We start from the raw sequence: 22,745 nt of genomic DNA, 5'->3' as shown, positions 1-22,745 counted from the left end.
TGTTGCAGATGTTATTTTACTTTACTTATTTTTTCATTTAAAATTTTTAAATAAAAAGTGTTATACTGTGTTGTATTTTTATAAACAACATGGTAATTTCATTATAGAAAAATGTGTTGAATTACATCTGCAGAACTTTCAAGCTTTTTTTTTTTTTATGCTTTACATACTGCTTGAAATCCAATGTTCATGGTTTTGCATCTCTTATTTTGAGGGGGGGGAGGTTATAGAAAAGATGCTGCAAAACTTTTTGTAGAATCAATTAAACTATCTCTTCCTAATATCAACTTATATTCTTTCATTTAAAAAAAAAAAATGAAATGCAAATATAATAGGATAAGCAAATGTGATAGTACTCTTCAAAGTCATATTGTTTTGGCATTTTTAAATACTCTAACATAATTTAAATGGAGGTTTTTTTTAAATCTTATTGCAGTTACAGAGGATATGTTTTGTGCTATCAAAATATGCTTTGTTCTTATGGCATACAAAGTATAGTTTTTATTTTAATATGCAAAATCACATTAATTTGAATTCTCTGTTCAAGATTTGTGTACCTATATTATGTAATTTCGAGGGATGTGATTCATATTCTCTTGAAATGCAAAGAACGTTTCTATGAAACAATATCAATTAAAGGCAGAATTTTGTTTATTTTAAGAATCTTTTACAAACTGTAAAACGTTAATTTTAGCGTTTGTGTTCTTCGGCTCAGCGTCGAAAGTATCTCGTCTTTTAGTCTGGTCATTAGACATGCTTTGTTCTTCTAGACCAAACAGCCAGCATTTTTCTTCATATATGTGACATTTAAAATATTACTTTAAAAATAAAATTTGTAGTTAATCTATTTGACTGCTGAAATTTGTGATTAAGAAAAATTTATCAGATTTTAATGCACAAACAAAAAATGTTAAGCAAGTGAATTTCCAGCTTCATTATTTCTTAAATTTTGATGGTCTTTATTTAACACAGGTTAAAAATTATTCCAGAGAACCCGTCAATCTTTTGTCAGTGCCATGTGACAATGAGTTTACTTTTACTTTGGAGAGCCTATATCATATGTTAGTAAAACTAGTTATAATAAAAGTATACTTTTAAAACATCCTAACCATTAGTTAAATGTGCCATTTAATGTAAAACGCTTTACCAAAATAACTGGAAACAATTTATGGAAATGTACTAAAAAATTAATAATAAATGCATTTAATAGGTTAAAAATAATATAAAATGTCTGTCTTAATGCAAAATCTGAGCCTGAAGCATGGAAATTGTATTTTTATGTAATAATTCTCTATTTTATATTTAAGATTGCCACTGCAAGGTTATTATCTAGTTCCAGTTTAAATTGATCTTTGATCTATTAAGATGAGAGTGAATAAGAATATTCTTCACAAATAAATTGTCATAAAGATTTTATTGAATCTGTTGACGAGTTAGTTGAAACACAGAATTAACATTTTAGTTCGTGATTGCCAAACAAAATATTGCATAAAATTTGAAACAAAATTAAATATGTTTTAAAATATATATGATTTGTAATATTTTTTGTATTTTTAAAAGGATGTAACCAAGTAGTGAATGTTTGATAACTTACAGTGGCTATAATTTCTCTCATGTTATATATACACACACACACGGTTATTTGGAAGTCCAAATTACTGTAGCTAATCGAATATCGTGCATATGTACCGACTCCATACCTTGCTCATCAATTGACACCATTTGTATTTATATTGTTGCAGTGTGCTGTGTACAGTGTCAGTTCAAAATGTTTAAAATAATTTATCACTCATCGACTGAAATCTGGTTAGTGATTTAGCTTTTGACAGCAAGGAACATTTCAGCAGTGGGAATTCAACAAATAAGGGATGTGTTTGGCCTCAAATCAATGAGTGACATCAAAGTGCATAAGAGCTTTAAAAATGGACATGATAAAGTGCAATCAGGCCGACACAGACGAAGTTATAAGTGATCACAGACGAAAAGATTAGATTAGTGATCACAGACAAAAAGATTCGAAAAACCGCTGATTTACAATTTTAACTTTAGTACTGGAATTTCCAAGTGTGGGTAGGACAACTTTACACAAAAGTGTCACAAATTGTGTGCATGTTGGATTTCCAGGCTGCTTACTGAGGAATGCCAAATGAAAAGAATAGCTTTTGCTCTTTATTTTTTGGATCAATTTTTAGGATTGTCACAGGGGACGAGACGCGAGTTTCTCACATGACCCCAGAGTCTAAACATGAGTCAGTGGAATGGCATCACACAGCTTCACCAGTCAAGGCTAAGGAGACAATCTGTTAACACGTAAGGTTATGGCAACCATGTTTTAAAATAGACATGGAGTCTTGTTAGTCGAGTTAAATGCAGCTACTTACTGCACTACCTAGACTAAACTTGGATGTGCAATACAGAATAAGTGATGTGGACTTCTGACATCTAGAGCTTTGTTGCTGCATAACAATGCCAGACCCCCATTCTGCCATTTACATCCAAAATCTAATCAGATCTTTTGGATGGGAACAAATTGACCACCCATGGTACAGTCCAGAATTTGCGCTGAGTAATTATCTCATTCTGTTACCCAAAGGAAGTTTCTCAGCGGCAAGCACTTTGCCACAGATAATGAGGTGAAAGAAGCAGTTCAAGACTAGTTATCCTCACAGACAGCAGACATCTATGACTTGGGCATACAAAAGCTTATAGAACATTATGACAAATGTTTAAACAAATATGAAAACTCTGTAGAAAATAGAGAAACATATAAGCAATTAAATAAAAAAGCTGTTTGAAAAAAAAATCTTTGATGGTTTACGATTTTATAAGAAATTGGACATTACCTACCAAATAACCTACATTTTTTCCCTTTTACAATAAGCATTACAAAATTAGTTTTATAAAATGTTATCTTTCTGATCAGCATAAGTAGTGAAATGTCTAATTACAATGAAAAATTAAAATTGATTATATATCATTTTTAATGAAAAGAACTTAAATTAAATTTTGAAATGCACTTAAAAGCAGTGGGGACTTCTACGAAAAAATATACCTAAAGGAAATTACAAAATATAGATTTACATTTCATATGCTACCAATGATGAAGATTCAATTATTGCTGACAAAAACTAAATTAGTAACTGAAAAACACAAATAGCATCAAGAAGTAACTAGAACTGTTTTTATTCTTTTAACTGCCTCTAATAAAGAAGTCTGAATTTCTTTTTTGTCAGCCTTTCCTATTAGCAACAATCATAAGATGATATAGATTTAAATATATGTATGAAGATGTTGAAATCCATGTATATTTATGTTAGTTTGTTGATACTTAAAAGCAGGACTTATTAATCTGCAATAAGGCTGCATTGGAGCAGCAACACCTACAATTAGATTCCTGCTTAGAATGAATTTTGTCAAAAATCCTCAACAATAAGGCAGATATCCTTGAATCATTTACCATAATCCTATTACTTTTACTAAAAATTATTACTTTTACTATTTACTAAAATTTTCTTTGAACTTGCGTATTCTAATTCAGAAGTCAAACAACAAAAATCAGCGTTATATTTACAAAATTTTCACAGGACTAGTTTCGATGGTTTTACCGAACCATCATCTTCAGCTGCAAAACCGCAAATGAACAAGATAGGAAATAATGTTTAGGTAAGATAAGAAAGCCTGGACAAGAATATGCAAGTGGCGCCATCTGTTGGTGAAACCAGAACTAAAATATAATTTCCCTAAAAGCCGAAGGCAAATTTGGATTGGAATTAGGATCGTTAACTAGAACAGAAAGATTTTTATGAATGTGAAATGCCTCTAGAAAATCTAGTTCTCCAATGGAAGATGTTTTTTGAATAATTTTGGCAGCAGAAAAATTGAAAGTGTGATTTTCAGACCAACAATGTTGAGCAACAGAAGACTTCTGTGTTTCCTTTTTTCTAACATATGCCTCATGTTCTTTGACGCGAAATTTTAAGGCTCTCTTAGTTTGGCCAATGTAAATTAAACCACACTGGCAAGGAATCCTATAAATACCCCAGGAATTCATATCCGGAATGGGGTCCTTGAGTATAGAAGTTGGAATTTTATTGATGGGAGAGTAAACAACCCGAAAGTTAAATTTCTGAAAAATATGTGCAAATTTATAGCTAATTCATGGAAAGAAGGGAATGACAACAGAATTTTTATAATCTCCTAAAATAAGAGTGTGGCTTTTAGTGTGTTGAGATGAGAATTTTTTAACTGCTTGATTAATAATGTTGGGTGAAAAGCCCCTGTCAATAGCTATTGCTTTTAAATAATTTAGTTCTTCATCAAGGGCTAGTTTGGAGGAGCAAACTTGAAGAGCACGGAAAACATAGGAATAAAATGAAGCTAACTTTTGTTTAGTCGGATGACATGATTTAAAGTGTGGTGGAAGGCAAACCGATGAAGGTTTACGGTAAACTGTAGTACTGAAGTTGGATGTGTTACGTGTGACCAGAATGTCGAGAAACGGAAGAGAATTGCAAGTCTCAAGTTCAAAAGTGAACTGAATAGCAGGATCAATAGAATTCATTGTTGAAAGAACTTTATTTAAATCATCTTTATTACCTTGAAACAGGGTAAAAGTATCGTCTACGTAGCGGAACCATGCCGGGAAGTTTAAAGTTTCAAACAATTTTGATTCATAATAATGCATGTAGATAGATATCAGCCAGGATGGGACTGAGGGGGCTTCCCATGGCTAATCCCTCAGTTTGCTTGTAATATTTATTTTGGAAAACAAAATGTGTTTGTTTCAAACAGAGTTGAGTGAGAGAAATTAGCTCATCAATTTCGATGCAAGAGAAATGAAATTCGCGAAGTCTGGTTTCTAGACATCTTAATGCACCCTCCACTGGGACATTGGTGAATAATGATTTTACATCAAAAGAAACCATGAGTAAATTACTAGGAGAAATGTTTTTAACCTTTTTTACAAACTCTATTGAATTTTTTATGGTGTAAATGTTATTGTCTAATAGAATGGAAAATCTAGAAACTAAATATTTAGCTAATGGATACGAGGCAGTACCTAAATTTGATACAATAGGGCGGAAAGGAATACCAATTTTATGAATTTTGGGAAGAGCATATAATCTGGCACAATTCGCAACAGATGGGATAAGCGAATGTTTTAAGTCGCTTGAAATGATTTGCGAAGATTTGATCTCAGTTTTTATTTTGGATAAGTCCGACGGTGAAGGATCTTTAGGGATCGGATTATAAGGGATCTTTAGGGATCCAAAATAAAAACTGCGATCAAATCTTCGCAAATCATTTCAAGCAACTTAAACCATTCGCTTATCCCATCTGTTGTGCATTGTGCCAGATTATATGCTCTTCCCAAAATTCATAAAATTGGTATTCCTTTCTGCCCTATTGTATCAAATTTAGGTACTGCCTCGTATCCATTAGCTAAATATTTAGTTTCTAGATTTTCCACTCTATTAGACAATAACATTTACACCATAAAAAATTCAATAGAGTTTGTAAAAAAGGTTAAAAACATTTCTCCTAGTAATTTACTCATGGTTTCTTTTGATGTAAAATCATTATTCACCAATGTCCCAGTGGAGGGTGCATTAAGATGTCTAGAAACCAGACTTCGCGAATTTCATTTCTCTTGCATCGAAATTGATGAGCTAATTTCTCTCACTCAACTCTGTTTGAAACAAACACATTTTGTTTTCCAAAATAAATATTACAAGCAAACTGAGGGATTAGCCATGGGAAGCCCCCTCAGTCCCATCCTGGCTGATATCTATCTACATGCATTATTATGAATCAAAATTGTTTGAAACTTTAAACTTCCCGGCATGGTTCCGCTACGTAGACGATACTTTTACCCTGTTTCAAGGTAATAAAGATGATTTAAATAAAGTTCTTTCAACAATGAATTCTATTGATCCTGCTATTCAGTTCACTTTTGAACTTGAGACTTGCAATTCTCTTCCGTTTCTCGACATTCTGGTCACACGTAACACACCCAACTTCAGTACTACGGTTTACCGTAAACCTTCATCGGTTTGCCTTCCACCACACTTTAAATCATGTCATCCGACTAAACAAAAGTTAGCTTCATTTTATTCCTATGTTTTCCGTGCTCTTCAAGTTTGCTCCTTCAAACTAGCCCTTGATGAAGAACTAAATTATTTAAAAGCAATAGCTATTGACAGGGGCTTTTCACCCAACATTATTAATCAAGCAGTTAAAAAATTCTCATCTCAACACACTAAAAGCCACACTCTTATTTTAGGAGATTATAAAAATTCTGTTGTCATTCCCTTCTTTCCATCAATTAGCTATAAAGTTGCACATATTTTTCAGAAATTTAACTTTCGGGTTGTTTACTCTCCCATCAATAAAATTCCAACTTCTATACTCAAGGACCCCATTCCGGATATGAATTCCTGGGGTATTTATAGGATTCCTTGCCAGTGTGGTTTAATTTACATTGGCCAAACTAAGAGAGCCTTAAAATTTCGCGTCAAAGAACATGAGGCATATGTTAGAAAAAAGGAAACACAGAAGTCTTCTGTTGCTCAACATTGTTGGTCTGAAAATCACACTTTCAATTTTTCTGCTGCCAAAATTATTCAAAAAACATCTTCCATTGGAGAACTGGATTTTCTAGAGGCATTTCACATTCATAAAAATCTTTCTGTTCTAGTTAACGATCCTAATTCCAATCCAAATTTGCCTTCGGCTTTTAGGGAAATTATGTTTTAGTTCTGGTTTCGCCAACAGATGGCGCCACTTGCTTATTCTTGTCCAGGCTTTCTTATCTTATCTAAACATTATTTCCTATCTTGTTCATTTGCGGTTTTGCAGCTGAAGATGATGGTTCGGTAAAACCATCGAAACTAGTCCTGTGAAAATTTTGTAAATATAACTCTGATTTTTGTTGTTTGACTTCTGAATTAGTATTTATTCGGCGTGTTATTGTGTCTTAATTGCGTATTTTAATTTCACATAGTAGTTTTAATGTCAACTAATAAGAATCACCCAATGCTTTATAGAACAAAAAAGGGGAGGTCTTTGTGTCCTCCCAAAGAAATCCTGTGCGGTTGTTGAAGATGTTAGTGCATGACTAGCAAGAGATTCATGCTATAAGCAGAATAAAATATGTAATGCTTTTGTGGGTTTCTTGATGAATACCATTTTTTCCTTTCAGAATTTCTTTCTCTTATTATAAGAATGGACACGACAATCTGTAAGAGATATCTCAAGATCTGTTAAATTTTATGAAACAGTGATTTTGAATAAGTGGTATCACAAATTTCATAAAAGTATTCTTCTGTGGTTACAGGTCTAGAAAATGCATCGGCGATTCTTAAAAATCAGATTAGATCAGCGAACTAGAAGTATTGATTAGCATGTGCTTCTAATTATATTATTTTCATAGCAGAGCAGTTCCACAGAAAGTATTATAATTGTTTAATTCTGACTGCCACTGCTGCATAACTACTGTCTGTCTACGAGAAGAACAGCTTGGGTGGCAGTCGCTATAGCAATAGGGCTAGTACATTTCAAATAAGGGCGTACCAAGAGTTGCTTTATTGTTATTTTGTTTTGGGTGACTGTTGGCTGAGCAGAAAATGGGTCAAGACTCGTTTCTACGGCAACAGATACCTGCAGACTAACTGGCGAGAGCTTTTCTTATGATAGACAGACTGTAGGGTCTTTCAGATTTTTCTGCTTGTTCAACTCATCATCATATTAGCATTTAATTCTAACTGCTCTAAAATGTTCTAATTACATGAAATTCTCAACTTCTCTGTGTCCCTTAAACGAAGATTCCTTTTTGCCAGTAATATAATGATAAAACATCATTATATTTCTGGCAAACATCATTATATTTCATTAAAGGTATTTATAAAAGTAGCCCCCTATCATATTTTTTTACATTTCAATTTGATCTCGTGTCAAAGTCTACTAAAGCGATAAAAAAAATTTAAACAAAGCTTTCTTTCTGAATAAGAAATGTGATGTTATCATGACAAATATATATCTGATCTTATTTAACTAAATTCTAAAATTACTGTTTATAACATCTGGCATCTTTCCTGTATCTTTCAAGTCGATTACATATTGTGTAAAATCCAGTTTTCCACGCTGTAATGATGTTTCATCTTCTGCATCCAGAAGATATGTTTTGTTGTACACTGGACAAGTTCTGTGTATTCACATTCATACTTAACAGGGTAAACTATGGAAAGTTCATGCAGCCAAGCTTATTCTTTTGAATTTGATTCCAGATCGAACTACAAATATTCAGTCATCTTGTAAACTCTGCCATTGCAGAAGTGAAAAATCGCGAGATGCTGAATTGTCATGCGAAACTGAATGGGGAAGGAATGGTTTATTCACTGAAAAAGATTATTCAGAGAAATTCACAAGATTTCAACAGTTTAATGTTCTTACTATACCTTCCTTATACCATTGAAACTTTGTAATGAAAATGTTAAATAAATCATGATCACAATGATAAAGGATGAATTCCTCATGAGAAAGATCCAAATTTTATTTCTATTGTTGCTTGGGGTGACAAAACAGAAAAATGGAAGGACTGTTGCTTTAAATTATTGTAATTTATTCTAAAATACAATCTTCATGCAAGGACTGTCGCTTTGAATTATTGTAGCTTATTCTAAAATACAGACAAGACTTTCCTAAATACAAATTAAGAAACACTTGATATCTAAAAATGAATACCTTGCATTTACAAAATCTTAATATACTGTTTACAGAAAAGCAATTGATATATTGAAATAAACTTCTATGATGTCATCAAAAATTTTTCTAACAGAAAAACATGTAAAATGTTTGAAATAGGTTTATTTCAAAAATAAACAAAGCTTTCATTTTTCTATATGTAATTTTGAATTTTAAGAGATTTTCTAGGTGTGTACTGAGAGGAGTGGCAAAAGTCTAGTCAAAGGCAGTTACAGGCAAAATTTTTTGACAGGTTTGCAGATTTCGCTGAATTTTTGCAATGAAATCTTATCCTTCAGTATAATCAGAAGTATGTTGTAATAAGGTAAAATCCCAACTAACTAGCATATTTTAGAATTTCAAAAAAAAAAAAAAATCCCATTTAATTTAAGTAAATGAGAGATTTATAACACTAGAGCTTGTTATATTGTTACGAATTTGGTATTTAGAAAGCTAATGTTAGTTCAATTATAAATTAAATGCTTTTATTTCTCGCGCAGTGCAGCGCGTGACGAATATTAAAAGAAAGCTAAGCTGGAAAATTGAAAATACAAGAGCGCGTGCATTAAATAAATAAATATCTCTTTTTGACTTCGAGAAAGTACTGGAAAATTCTAGCGCGTGATTTTAAAATCTTATAAAAGGAGGAAAACATCTCAGTTTGTAGGAGTTGCTTAGTTTGTTGTTGTTTAGAAAACTGCTTTTGTTGATTGTAGCGAATTCGCGGATTAGCATTCTTTAGCTGTTTTGAATTAAGTTCTATTGGACATTTGAGTAGTTAAAAGATAACTACTGTGAGATATTGTAATACTGCATGATAATTTGAGAAAATTTAAGCATTTTTGTTGTGATAATAATAAATTTTTGTGCATTCATTTCATAACGAACCCGTACGCACACAACAATATTATTAGCACATATACATTGTTAGCCAAATAGTGTGATTGAGTACCAAAAAATGGATAAGCAGGATATCACAACACAATCACATAAATTTTGCCTTGGTTTTATGTATGTAAGAAGGATATAAGTTCTGTTTTTACATTGCATTTTGAAATAATAACTAATATTCGGGGCCTAGCTTTCATGAGTAGCTTTTTAAAGATGAAACTATAAACAGAGCAAGCAAACTTAAGTGATGAATACTTAGACCAAGATATGAGATAAAGGCCAAAAATTTCTTACTTTTAAAACATGCCTTACACTAATAATTGAGATAGAATGTATTAACCAGAAAAATACCACAGCTTTAGCTCAAGTAGAAATTTCTGAAACAAAAAATATATTTTTGATGACTTCAAGGTTAAAATATATTTAAAAAATGTAGGAACCCTGTTATTATTCATACCTGGGGATTAAATAACTCAAAATTCATGTATCATCTTGCCAACCATGAAACTGTCACCAAATAATGTGATTTAATGCCAATTATAGGTAAGTATGAAATAACAACACACTCATAACATCTTTTATTTGATGTAATGGGATTCTATAATCAAAACAAAGGGTGTATTAATGGACATAATATAATCTGCTGAATATCATTGACAAAACAGTAATAGATTGGAACAGTTACCTGCAGATAGTCTGTACTTATAGTTTCTAAACAATGATTTTCCTTAGGAAAAACTAAGGACCTAATAAAATAGCCCTCTTTATGATCAAATCGATGAAAGCCCTCTTTATGAAGCAAAAAAAAAAAAAAAAAAAAAAAAATAAAGTGGGTTGAATACTAATTGTTTATTAATTTAAAAAACATCACCTTCAGAATTCCACAGGAATGATTCGAAAGATCTCTGCCAACTTTCATGTTCAACAGGACAATACGTAAGTATCAACATGTAAATAGTAAAATATACTTGAGAGCTTATTAAAATCCTCATTGATATATATGAAATACTTTTTGGTATTTTTTGATTATCTGCACACCTACTGAAAAGTTGTGAAAAAGTATTCACATGGCAAAGCAGTATGCCATCCAAATAGTTGTGTCACAACCCATATGCACTTAGCACATGCCTGTTTTGACCAGCCAGATCACTATGCCTATGGGGTGAACAATGCAGAAAAGAAGGATTTCTCAAAAAGGTGAGTATTTTATTAGTAATGTTTTTTCCTTTTTTAATTTTATTAATTCATTGCTCTTGTATGGAATTCTTAAGAGCCACCATTTTGGAAATGGCTACTGCTTTTTGTGTGTTAACTTGGTGAAAAATTAGCCCCCCCCCCTCAATAAGTTTTAAACTTTTCAGTACGGTGAAAATAACCAGAAAGCATTTCAGTTTTCACCTAGCTAACCTTCATTAAATGAACCAAAGAACATGTGTAAATTACATCTACTGAAGTAATATTAAGTCTCATTCACAAAGCCATTTCAAAGTATGCAAGAAAATTTTAATACAGAAGAGAGTTAATTGTACAAACTATAAGAAAACTAACTGCTTTAACAGAAGGCTTTTATGAGATACAGAAAATGCTTCATCATTGAAAACACAGAATTAAACTTGATGGTTAAAGAAAAATATGTTTAAAATGAGAGTTATAAGAAACTATCTATCAGCAAGAAGAAATTATTCAATTCTATTGAACTTGTAGGATATGGGCACACTTCTGCATGCGTTTGATATATTTCTTTGAAAGAGGTCATTATGTCATCTGATTGAATACATGCTTTAATCAACATTTTTAAAGAATCTAATCGTTTCTCGCGATACAAAAAGCAGCAAATACTAGGGCCTTCAACATAAAAAATCATTTTATGTTTTTCTTCAGGTGTTGCATCACACAAAATTAATTTGATCATAGGATCTGTATTTTTTATCATAAAAAGGCGACTGAGATATGTTCCATTATAACACTTAGTTATAATATAATTTTTATAATTCTGAGCAGTATTATTCCATAACTCTTGAAAAGTCTGAATATATATATGACTTCTATTGAATACAGAAATTTTATGAGCAACATTCTCAAGTAAATTGTAATATTCTATTTCAGACAATGAATTCCACACAGTATTGATAATATCCAGGAAAAATTCTTGCCAAGGCCACAGTAAGAAACATTCTAAAACACCATATGCTGAGAGATTAAAAAATTCTTCCTGTTGGTTTCCATTCATGTATGATAGAAATAAAATCAATGTATCTGTTTTGCGATTCCAGTGATTTGTAACTATATGCTTAGCACAGTTAAAAATAATCTTTGTCTTTCTTTCTTCATTTATTTTTTCAACAAAATATTTAACTGCCCATTTGTTAGTACAACTCTTATGAAGTCCATATTCAAAAGCATTTTTATTTCCAACATATTCAGTTAAAAGCATTAATTTATTCATTTCTCCTTCTAAATAAAATGTCCAAAATATTACTTCAGCAGATTCATCTAAAATAAATTTCTCAATTAACTTTTCTGTAAAATATCTTTGCACTTGAGGCCATAAGCTATATATGTAACTGTCAATGCAATAAACACAAGCAAGTCTGAAATGAACAACAAAACTCAAATTTTCATCTTTTAGCAACTTCTCAGCTGTCTTTTTAGCATCAATTGTTCCATATGGTGTCCAACAAAATGAATCTGGCAAATTTATATTAAGAAACAAGTGAAATTCTTTCCACTGAAAAATATGAGATCCTATTAATTGAACTAAATCAAGTAAACTCTGTTTAGCGAATTGAGTTATTGGAAGAATTAAAATATTTTCGATTACTTTATCTTCTATAAATCTCCACTGTGCTTTTTTGTTAATATCTGATGACCATTCATAATTTAAAATATGACATCTGATATCTTTTTGATTCCACAGAGCCACTATAGCAGAAATGGCAGATCTACGGCATAAGGATGGTCTCAAAATAAATTCCATTTTGAAAACAAAATAAATACCTGGGAAATACAAGTATATTTTAATTACCTTTAAAATGATACTTGATGATAATTCCTTATATATTTAAAACACACCAGAAGAGTTATAACACTACACAGCAGTTACGGATTAGAGAATCAAAACCCAGATTATGTGCAGTACTTACAGCATCTCAGAAAAAATTACATACATGTAGAAAAGTTATTAATTTCATGCAGCATGTCAGAAAAGTTATTAATTTTTATACAAAGCATCAGTTATTCTAGATATCAATGATTACATGTCTGAACATGATTTCTGAACAGACTCAATAATAAAAAGATCAAAAATCAAATATTTTCTAGTAGTACTTGACCGCCTAGTTAATGACAGAAAAGTAATTAAGAATCTAAAAGTAGGGGTATACTTCCATGGTGAAGAAACATGCCTCATATTTATGATCCACATGCAGAAAAACTATTGCAGCCTAGTTTCCATTAGAAAGGCATGAATTTCAGCACTCCTGACTTTAATAACTCGGATGATAATGGTCAACATATTAAACAAAATATACCTATCTCAGTAATATAGTATATTGAAATGCACAACAAGTAAGGTACAGTAAATCTGCATTTGATAACTAGTATTTTTGTTTTAAATAAAACTTTTTTCTCATAAATTAATATACATATTTATGCTTTATTATAAGCAAAATGAAATTATCATTATCAGAGAAAAAATATCCAGAAAGATGTAGGGAAAATAGGAATAAATATGTACCTTACAAAATTTTAGTTGATTCTGAAATAAATCAAATTCTGTTCTTAGATAACAGAGTAAAAGGTTAAAGTAGAGAGAAGAGTACTCCCTTGTATTATTGCTAAGTTGTCCTTTCATTTATCGCCAAGTGGTGGTTTATTTATGGTAGCCCAAGTAGTTGAATGTTATGGGAACCCTATTATGATGTAATCAGTTGCCTGATTGCGGTGAATTTGTAAAGGCTTGTGCTGTGTGTTGGTTAGGAAGTATATTGCTTGTTTTCTAGTTTAAGATGGTAAAATGGCTGAATGTGGTAAGATTAAGTTTTTGTATGATTTGGAAAGAAGGAAGAAAAGAGCATTACTTGACTGATGTGTAAATAAAGGTTTACTTAGTAGCCATCATACAGTGTCCTCTTTGTAAGAAGGAGATGTGTACGGTCGGGCCATAATGACGCTACAAAGAATATTTTCGACTCTTATTTTGTGAATTTATGAGGCAACGCCAATATACAGATTCTAGTTCAGATAATTTTAGAAGTTTTTGAATGCTGTTAAGAAATTTTGTTTGACTGAAGACATGTTAATTCGTAAATAAGGTTACATGGATATTTCCTTTTTGTAGAGCAAAGATCAATTTCCTTTTTTATGTTATTTCATTGTTTGATTTAAAATGTAATTTATTGAGATTATACATATTTTTTTGTTGGCTGCTCCTTTGACTTTTGAAGTGAATATAGTTTGATCTGTACATGGACAAAGTCAAGGGAGTGCACAATGCCTAGTTTGTGCAATTCTCTGATGTTTTTTTCAAGTGAAAATAGGTCGATGTGTACATGGATAAAGTCAAGGGAGTGTGCAATGCCAAGTTTGTGCAATTCTGGCATATTTCTTTTTAAGAGAAAATAGGTGAATGTGTACATGGACACTGAGTTTAACCTTTTAACTGTCATGCCCGAAATAATCTCGGGCACAGCACTGGTATTCCAAAATGTCATGCCCGAATATTACTCGGGCTAATTTTTTTTTTTTTTTTTTGAGTGCATCGTATTGTTATACCCAAATATATATCGTGAGAAATTTATTTTGGCTTCAGTTCAACAGATGGCAGCATTTTACTGAAGGTTTCAAAGGTTAGAGTTCAGAGTGCATGGCATTTTTTTTTTTTTAATTTTTTGACTGCGAGGCAAACATTCATTTTTGAAATTAAAAAAAAAAAAAAAAAAAAAACTGACAATTTATGCACTCAAACCATCAAAATAACTTAATAGTTAAAAGGTTAAACAATTCTTTTTCTTGTTATTTTGGCTTTGTGTAGCCAAAATAACAAGTCAAAGAATTGCACAAACTCGGTATCCATGTACCACCAAAAAACCCATAAAAATACTTTTATTGAGTAAAAGCCCTCTCAATCAGTCTCTGAAGTGAAGTGAAAATCAATTTACAAATATAATTCAGAAAACGCAGTAACATCTCAAAAGGCATCACAAAAATCAGTAAACATTTGCAGATTTCATCATGGATTGATCTTCTGGCTTTTTTTTAATTAGCAATAGGTCATGTAATAGCCCTTCTCATTAATTTTTTATGAATTGGTTATTTAATGTATTACTTAAAAAATATGGTTTGTATGACATTTCACAATAGATAAATGTAGAAAACACTGAACTAAATTTTCAAGTTTTGAATGATGAAGAAATTCGTGACAGGAGAACAGAAACTGTAGTGATGGTGAGGATGACGATGAAATGAAAAATATGAAGATTATCCACACTGAAGACTTAAATTTGGTTTGTTTTAATTATGGCAGAACATAAGAGGACTCTACCAAAAGTGAGCAATGTCTTCGTAGAAGACATTTTCAGGGAAACTGGATCTTGAGTTAATTACATATGGAAAAAACAATGAAAACTTCCATTCAGCCAACTTATTTGCTGGGATTCAAACTTGAGCTGAATTACCACTACTGAGTAGTTTTACTACTTAACCAATTATAGGATTAAAAACTTGAGCAAAGCTCTTGAATATTTAAAGCAACTTCTTGATGCTTCTCTTCTTATCATAAACTAATCATAAACTGGCATGACCTTGTGGTAGCTGATAATGCAGGTTTTCAACCAGAAGGAAAGGGTAAGATTTCATAGTTTCAGGAGGGAATGCAGTCAGCCTTTTACTTACCTGTTAAACATTCACTTTTAGTTTATGAATACAAAAAAAAAAAACTACTTTTATTCAAGTTTTGGTATTTATCAACATTTTAAACACATTCCCTGTTAATTCATAAAACATACTAAATGATAATCTGTATTTAAATAAACGTATATGCATTTTTTTACTTTTGGAAAACGGGAGGCAGAATGATTGTCTAGCAATGACGAGAGAGGTTCATGAGGCAAAAAAAGGGTGAGAACCAATTAATAACAGAATGAAGTCAAAACATTGATAAATTGAATTGTCTATCGAAAATTGAAAAATTGAAATTGAAAACCTTCAAACAACAGAAACTTAAATAATTCTTGAAATTGTTGATGATTATATGCAACTGGCGATCACACTGAAATTTTCAAACTGTTATTTAGCAGTCTTTCCTTCTGAATGGCAGTAATAATTGTTAATAAGTCACAGTCTGGTAATCAAATCTTTCTGAAGTGTGGTTACTAATGGAAAAATACAAAATTTTCTAAGGAAACATACAGCTGAATAAATGTAACAGTAATACTATTCCTTAAAGACATGCAATGTTAATAAATTTGAAAAGACACGCAACGTTAGAAAATTTTAAAGGGATAAATCAAAAATTTTTAAAAAATTAAACAGCAGAAGATTTTTAACATTAGCTAATTAAGGTGTAGAAAAGTTTAAATAATTAAGGTCATCAATTGGTGGAAAAGTTAGATGGGGTAAAGTAGACTTTAAGGTACCTCTTGTATTATGGCGATGATGTTGTTTGATTTATCGCCAAATTGTTGTTTCATTTATGGTAGCCTGAGTAGTTGAATGTTATGGAAACCCTATTGTGACATAATCGGGTGCATGATTCTGGGAAATTTTGAATCATGGGATGTTTTGTAAGCGTTTTTGTGACGTGTGTTAAAACTGTTTAGATGGATTTGAATGGGTTTGTACGAAGAAAGGTTTAGATGGTCACTACATGAAGCGTTTGATCAGAAAGAATACCTGGTTTGAAAAACGTGATATGAGTAGGATTGATATTTTGATTTTTACATGGCACTGGGTGTACGAAGCGAACTCTAAAATCATGGTAAGTGAATATTTGCTTTTGGTAGTGCTTAAATTTATAACGTTTTTCTTTTTTTATGTTATTTTATTGTTTGGTTTAAAATGTATTTTATTGAGATTATGCATTTTTTATTTGCCTATATTGTAGACTTTGGTGCTCCTTTGACTTTTTAAGTGAAAATATATCGATGTGTACATAGACAAAGTAAAGGGAGTGCGCAAAGCAAGTTTGTGCAATTCTGGGATTTTTTTTTAAGCGAAAATAGGTCGACGTGTACATGAATAAAGTTAAAAGAGTGCGCAATGCCATTTTTGTGCAATTCGGGGATTTTTTTTAAGTGAAAATAGGCCGACGTATACATGGATACCGAGTTTGTGCAATTGTTTGTCTTGTTATTTTGGCTTTGTGTAGCGGCAATTTTTGGCGCAAAAATCGCCGCTTCGCAAGCCAAAATAACAACTCAAAGAACTACACAAAATCGGTATCCCTGTACTGCCAAAAATCGCCATGGGGTACCCTAAACTATACTTTTACCGTTAGATGCGATCAATATGTGATGTACTGGCAAAGAATAGGGCCACATGCATCTCCAGAATACATCTTCTTACAACCACTGTGAGCATGCATTCTTTTTTTGGATAATGAAGTATATGCAGGTATATCAACACAGGCATCAAACACATACTAAGATAAAAATATGCAAACTTCTGGTTTTAATTGGCAATAGCCCCTTTTTTAAAATTAAAACTTTTACGAGATCCAACACCTTTTGACACCTCTCAGGCTTCTGAATACATCGCACTTTCCTGCTTCCTTTCTTCCAACTAATATGCAGGGGTTCTCTTCTGTCCTATCATCATCCAGAGTCTTACCATATATCCTTTCAAAAAAATAGAGTGCAAATTGTCTAAAATCCGCCGGAAAATGAAGAAATTCAACCAATCAGAATAAGCCACCGCCGCCGCCGAAGATTTCTTTTACCAAAGCCAACTTTTATACTCAAGGCCTGCCAGACTGAACGAAATTCCGGTTCCCAGTTTTCAGTGGCTTTCGCGAAATTCGTCACTACGTGGCGCTCGCATTCTGCTACAATTTTGTTATACGCTCACTATTTGTAACGTGGCTCGTTTATTAACAAAAAGTATTTTATTGAAAAATTTCGCTGTTTACTAATAGTAATTCAGGATGGTATATTGTAGCGTGCCATTTTGCAGTTCCGACCACAGGAAAACCAAAAATGTGTCTTTCCATGAATTTCCCTGCGAGGAATCTCTGAAAGAAAGATAGATCAAGAACATATCTCGAAAAGGTAAAGTTAGTGCTATTTAACGCTTAGCAAATGCAATTAATTAAAAATTGAATGTTGTTCAAAATATGTTATATGTATTTAAGTTATATTTATGTTATATGTAGAAAGCAATAAAATCATGAAAATGGCGGGCTTTTCGAATTATAACTGCTGCATACGTTAAAATTATCTGTAGTTTAAAATGTTATATTTCCATCAATTTAGTAGTTTCTTTCAGTGTTCTTGTTTATTTCCTTGTATCCTGCCTTTACATAATGGCATATATTTAGGCTTACTTTTAAGAATAATAATTAAAGTAATTGGATAAAAATCTCAAGTAAAACAGTTTTATTGATATATATATATATATATATATATATAAAAGTACCGATAAATCAGTTTTAATCAGTTCAGAATATATATATTCTTTTTCTGAAAAATTTATTGAAAGAATAAAATTAAGTTATAATTAAATATACATATTTCATGTTTTATTCAAATGTACTTGTTTTATTCACACATTATAAAATTATGATTGAAAGTAAATGTTCTGAACATCAAATATGAAATGATATTTTGAGTAAATTACACTTATTTCTTTTCTAATATATATATAGAGAGAGCACTAATTTGTTGCTCTTGTTCTTTATTTTAGATTCATTTGGTAAATTGTGGAGACCTTCTGACAGATCTGTTGTCTGCAGTAGACATTTTGATAAGTCTTCATACAAAGAAGGATGCAAAAAAAAATACTTGAAGAAAGGCTCTCTACCAACAATATTTGAAGATTATCCTAAGTATATGCAGCCAAACTTACAGACAGTTAGAAGGCAAGTTAAAAAGCTCAAAGTTTCAGATGAGACAGCGATGGAGGAAAGTAACACAGATGACATTTTACATTCTATAGATGCTACCTTCAGTCCTCTGCAAATGTTAGCCGAGGTTTGTAGTACGAGGTATGAAACTCGTTCTGAAAGAGCTTTATTATCTGAACAAGGTGTGCAAAGAAATTTTCGTAAATGCAAAAATTCAAAATCATCACAAACAAAACTATATTCACGGAAGCTTTGCATTATGCCTCACCGAGTGAGGGTATTGCAGAAATCATTACGTGATTATAAATTAAGAGTTAAGTCTCTTAAGCAAGAAAATAAAATAATTAGTTCAGAACTATGAAAATAATTTTAAAACATACAATATACATAAAATAAAACATGATGCCGAGAACCATAACTTAAAAGCAATTTTTTTATTGGGGCAGATTTTCGTTGAGATTTCTAATAATTTTTTAACCTTTGTTTTTATAAAAGGCAACAGAGTGAATATGGAAAATTCGGAGGATTCTCATGTGAAAATGTGTAATCAAATTTAACCCCCCGCCGCAAAAAAAGTGGACTAGTGAATTATCAGAGTCTTTTTTACGGTATTGTATCTCAAAAATCAAAAATTATTTGCTGTCTAGAACATTCCACTTTATTTTGTAGCACTGAAAATTATAGAGAACATTTAGTTTCTGATTATCAAATAACAAATGTACATGAAAAAGTATTTCTCAAATTTTTCCTGTGCAGAAAATGTGTTTACTTTATTTCTTTTCTTTTTTAATATTAGGCTCTCAAATTCAGTGCAGAAACCCACAGGCTTGCATTTGTTTTAGAAAGTTCCTAAATACTACCAAGTTATTTTTTGGTTATTTTTTGGTAGTATTAGGCTACCGAAAAATTTGATTTTTTTAACTTTTTCTAAAATGTTTTGTATTTTCGTGTGATGTTTGGTTTTGAAGATTGAAACATTAATCCGTTGCTTTTAATGCTGTAAGTGAGCTAATAATTTTGTACAATAATCTTGGGTATTCTTTTTTGCTGTGAGCTGCTAAAACTTAATTTGATATGTCGGCAAAACTCTCACCAAGTACTTTGTTCTCAGCTGTGTATGTGGTTACCAAAATGCCACAAAAGCATCACTGTTTAGCTCCTAAAGACGAAAACTTCGTCGAGAATGGTCGAAAACAATCTAGAGAAGATACAGAACTATTGATCCACCGCAGTGTGTGTGAACTGTATTTTGAAGAGCATTTTATTGATAAATTTTACCATCATATTAACGGTGAGGAAATAAAAATTCCGAGGTAAACCACTACTTAAACCTGAAGCAATACCTAGCATATTTCCGAATGCTCCAAAGTATCTCAATAAATCACTACCACAGAAAAGAAAAGTCAGAAATAATATAACATCTGTGACAAAAAAAAATATGTATGAATAAAGAAAATATTGGTATTTCAAACATCCCTGTTACAAGAACTGTAACAATAAGTGATGTAGAAACTGTCCAGTTACCTTCTCCATTTTGGTCAAAATTACAAATTAAAAGCTGTCCTCAATCCATAGTATTTATAAAATTATAAAAATTTGCCATATCCTTTGGTCAGAAAATCAGTATTATTGAAAAAAATAATGAATTAACTGCAGATGTTTTCAAAAAACTCAATCTGTTACTTTTAATGCTGTGAGCGAGCTGATAATTTTATTTAATAATGTTGATGCAATACCCGTCTGCAGTGGAACTGGAACCATTTTGGAATATAATCAGCACTATCGTAAATATATAAATATTATACATGATCAGATATGCAGTAAAAAGTGTACAATTAAAATTAACGAGTCTGCAACATGTGTGCATTGTCAATATTTAAACAGATTATCAAAAAGAAAAATTTGTAAAAATAATTATTTGAAATCAAAATTAAGTAATAGAAAAAAATTGATTTGCTGTTTAAGAAAAAAAATTACAAAGTTATCCATAAAACTGAAAAAATAAATGAAATGTGCACAGCTGTTAACCTCAAATCCGAAGCAATTACTTGCTATAAATGCTTATAACAATGCCTCCAAACGTAAAAGTACTCAAGGTATGATTTATCACCCAAAATGGATAATTGAATGCATAATAATGAGAATGAAAGGGCCGAAACTTTATGAACATATCCGTGAAAATAAAATTCTGATTGTGCCTTGAAAGAACTGCCTTCAAAGATATGTTAAAATTTCCACAGTGGATTTGGTATCTGTGATTCTGTTTTTCAGGCAATCAAAGTGAAAACTCAAAGTATGGAACCCTATTTTCTCCATGGTGGTATATTGATAAATGAAATGAAGTTGTCTGAAAATTTGCATGCGAGTTCAGTTGGTCAAATTGACAGTTTTGAGGACTTGGGAAATTTTCAAAATGAAAAAAAACAATCATGGATTAGTATTCTTATTTCAACCATTTGTGGGTTACTGGAAGCAAATTGTTACTGTTTTTGCCACATGCAATAATATTAAAGGAACCTAGCTCGCTGACTTGATAATAGAAGCAACAATTTTATTAGAAAACGCAGGTCTGTATGTAGATTTTAGAACTTGTGATGCTGCTATGTGGAATAAAGTAATGTGGTACACTATACCAGCACCATCTATAGCCATAGGCCATGATTAAAACTATTTGTGTCTTCTCTATGACATTCTAAATTATTGCATATGTATACATTCCTGATAACAAACAGGTCAGAATTCGAATTTGTTCCACATCAGCAAATAAAGCATTTTAACCAACATATATTGTATTTTATAACTTACAATTCATTCACATAATCATTTCACTGAAATAGCTTTTTCTGGTGTTTATATGAAAATACTTTTAAGCATACAATTTGAAATTAATACAGTTACTACAGTCAAAAGTCGTTAATCTGGACTCGTCGGGACTTCAGCGATTCCGGATTATAGATCATCAGTTTAAATCTGGTAAGATGGCACGCAGAAATTATAAAATTAAAAATATGAAACCGTAATTTATGAAATAAAGAACAAGTATGATCTAAAGGGTATCAAAATTTACAAAAAAAAAAGAGCTTAATATTTATTTGTTTACTTTATTAAACATTTCTTTCAATGCACGTTGTTTAAGTTGCTTCGTTTTATATGATAAAACTTTCTCTTTAATTCTATAAACAGACATAATTTCTTCTTCAGTTACAAAGTTCCGCTGTTCAAGTCCTATAATTGCTGTGTCGAGAATAGCAACTAATTTGTCAATCGAAATTTTTTCGTTTTCAATAACCTCTGTGTCACTTTCTTCGGTATCGGAAGCGAATTATAATGATGAGGAATTTGATTTAAATCATATCAAAGACGGAGTACATCGAAATGAAATACTACATTTAGTAAGGAATTATAAGCCAAATAAAATAAAAACATCTGCCCTGAAAATAAGGATAGTGCTGACAGATCAACTACAGTTTCATAGATAAAATGCATGGAGTTCTGCATTGGCATAACAATGAATACCACTCAAAATCCACATTGTAAATGGCAAATTACACTAGAAGATGCTTTTGATCTATCAATCCCAACAGTGCCCTGTGTGTCACCTCCACATGCATATACATTTGTTACAACATTTGCTTACTTCGGTCTCCTCTACCTGCCTTTACACATCTGCTGGATATTTTTTAACCACCCTGCGTACTGAAATTAATCTTATAACATATTAAATTTTCAATAAAAGCGTGTTTTCACGATTTTGACTAATATATTTCACTTACCACATATTTAATGTATTTTGGCAATTTTTTCCAGATGTAATGAAATTTATTTTGTGACTGGCTAAAACAGAAATACCCTTATTACATATACGTATTATACACTGAAATCAACTGACATGAGTCTCTTATAGCATATTTCATTTTTAATAAAGTTAAATTTTTACAATTCAGCCCAATGTATTTGTGCTAGCACTTGTTTATGTTACTTGTAAATAAATAAACTGAAAACAAATATCATATTCATATAGTTTCTCACCTGTGCTCATTTTTATAGCAGTATT

At 31.3% G+C, this 22,745-nt stretch overlaps 1 protein-coding gene and 1 pseudogene across 1 annotated transcript; one reads left to right on the top strand and one right to left on the bottom strand.

The window, feature by feature from the left end:
• Nucleotides 1-11,122: 11,122 nt before the first annotated feature.
• On the bottom strand, nucleotides 11,123-17,636 carry LOC118200323 (uncharacterized). Its single transcript, XM_035372279.2, has 2 exons — nucleotides 17,355-17,636; nucleotides 11,123-12,630 (listed from the first exon to the last, which is right to left on the bottom strand). Exon 2 carries the CDS (start codon nucleotides 12,608-12,610, stop codon nucleotides 11,282-11,284), a length of 1,329 nt encoding a protein of 442 aa, XP_035228170.1. The 5' UTR covers nucleotides 12,611-12,630; nucleotides 17,355-17,636; the 3' UTR covers nucleotides 11,123-11,281.
• Nucleotides 17,637-19,765: 2,129 nt separating this feature from the next.
• Nucleotides 19,766-21,196, top strand: LOC146997056 (uncharacterized; annotated as a pseudogene).
• Nucleotides 21,197-22,745: the final 1,549 nt, after the last annotated feature.

The sequence above is a fragment of the Stegodyphus dumicola genome, chromosome 5 (assembly GCF_044657685.1).
Source record: "Stegodyphus dumicola isolate Sdum_Otavi_A_Nest chromosome 5, ASM4465768v1".
In the NCBI taxonomy this organism is placed as follows: domain Eukaryota; kingdom Metazoa; phylum Arthropoda; class Arachnida; order Araneae; family Eresidae; genus Stegodyphus; species Stegodyphus dumicola.
This window is presented reverse-complemented; position numbering and strand designations above follow the sequence as displayed.

Coding starts and splice junctions, on each gene's coding strand:
- LOC118200323 (XM_035372279.2), bottom strand. CDS start 12,610: ATGGAATTTATTTTGAGACCATCCTTATGCCGTAGATCTGCCATTTCT.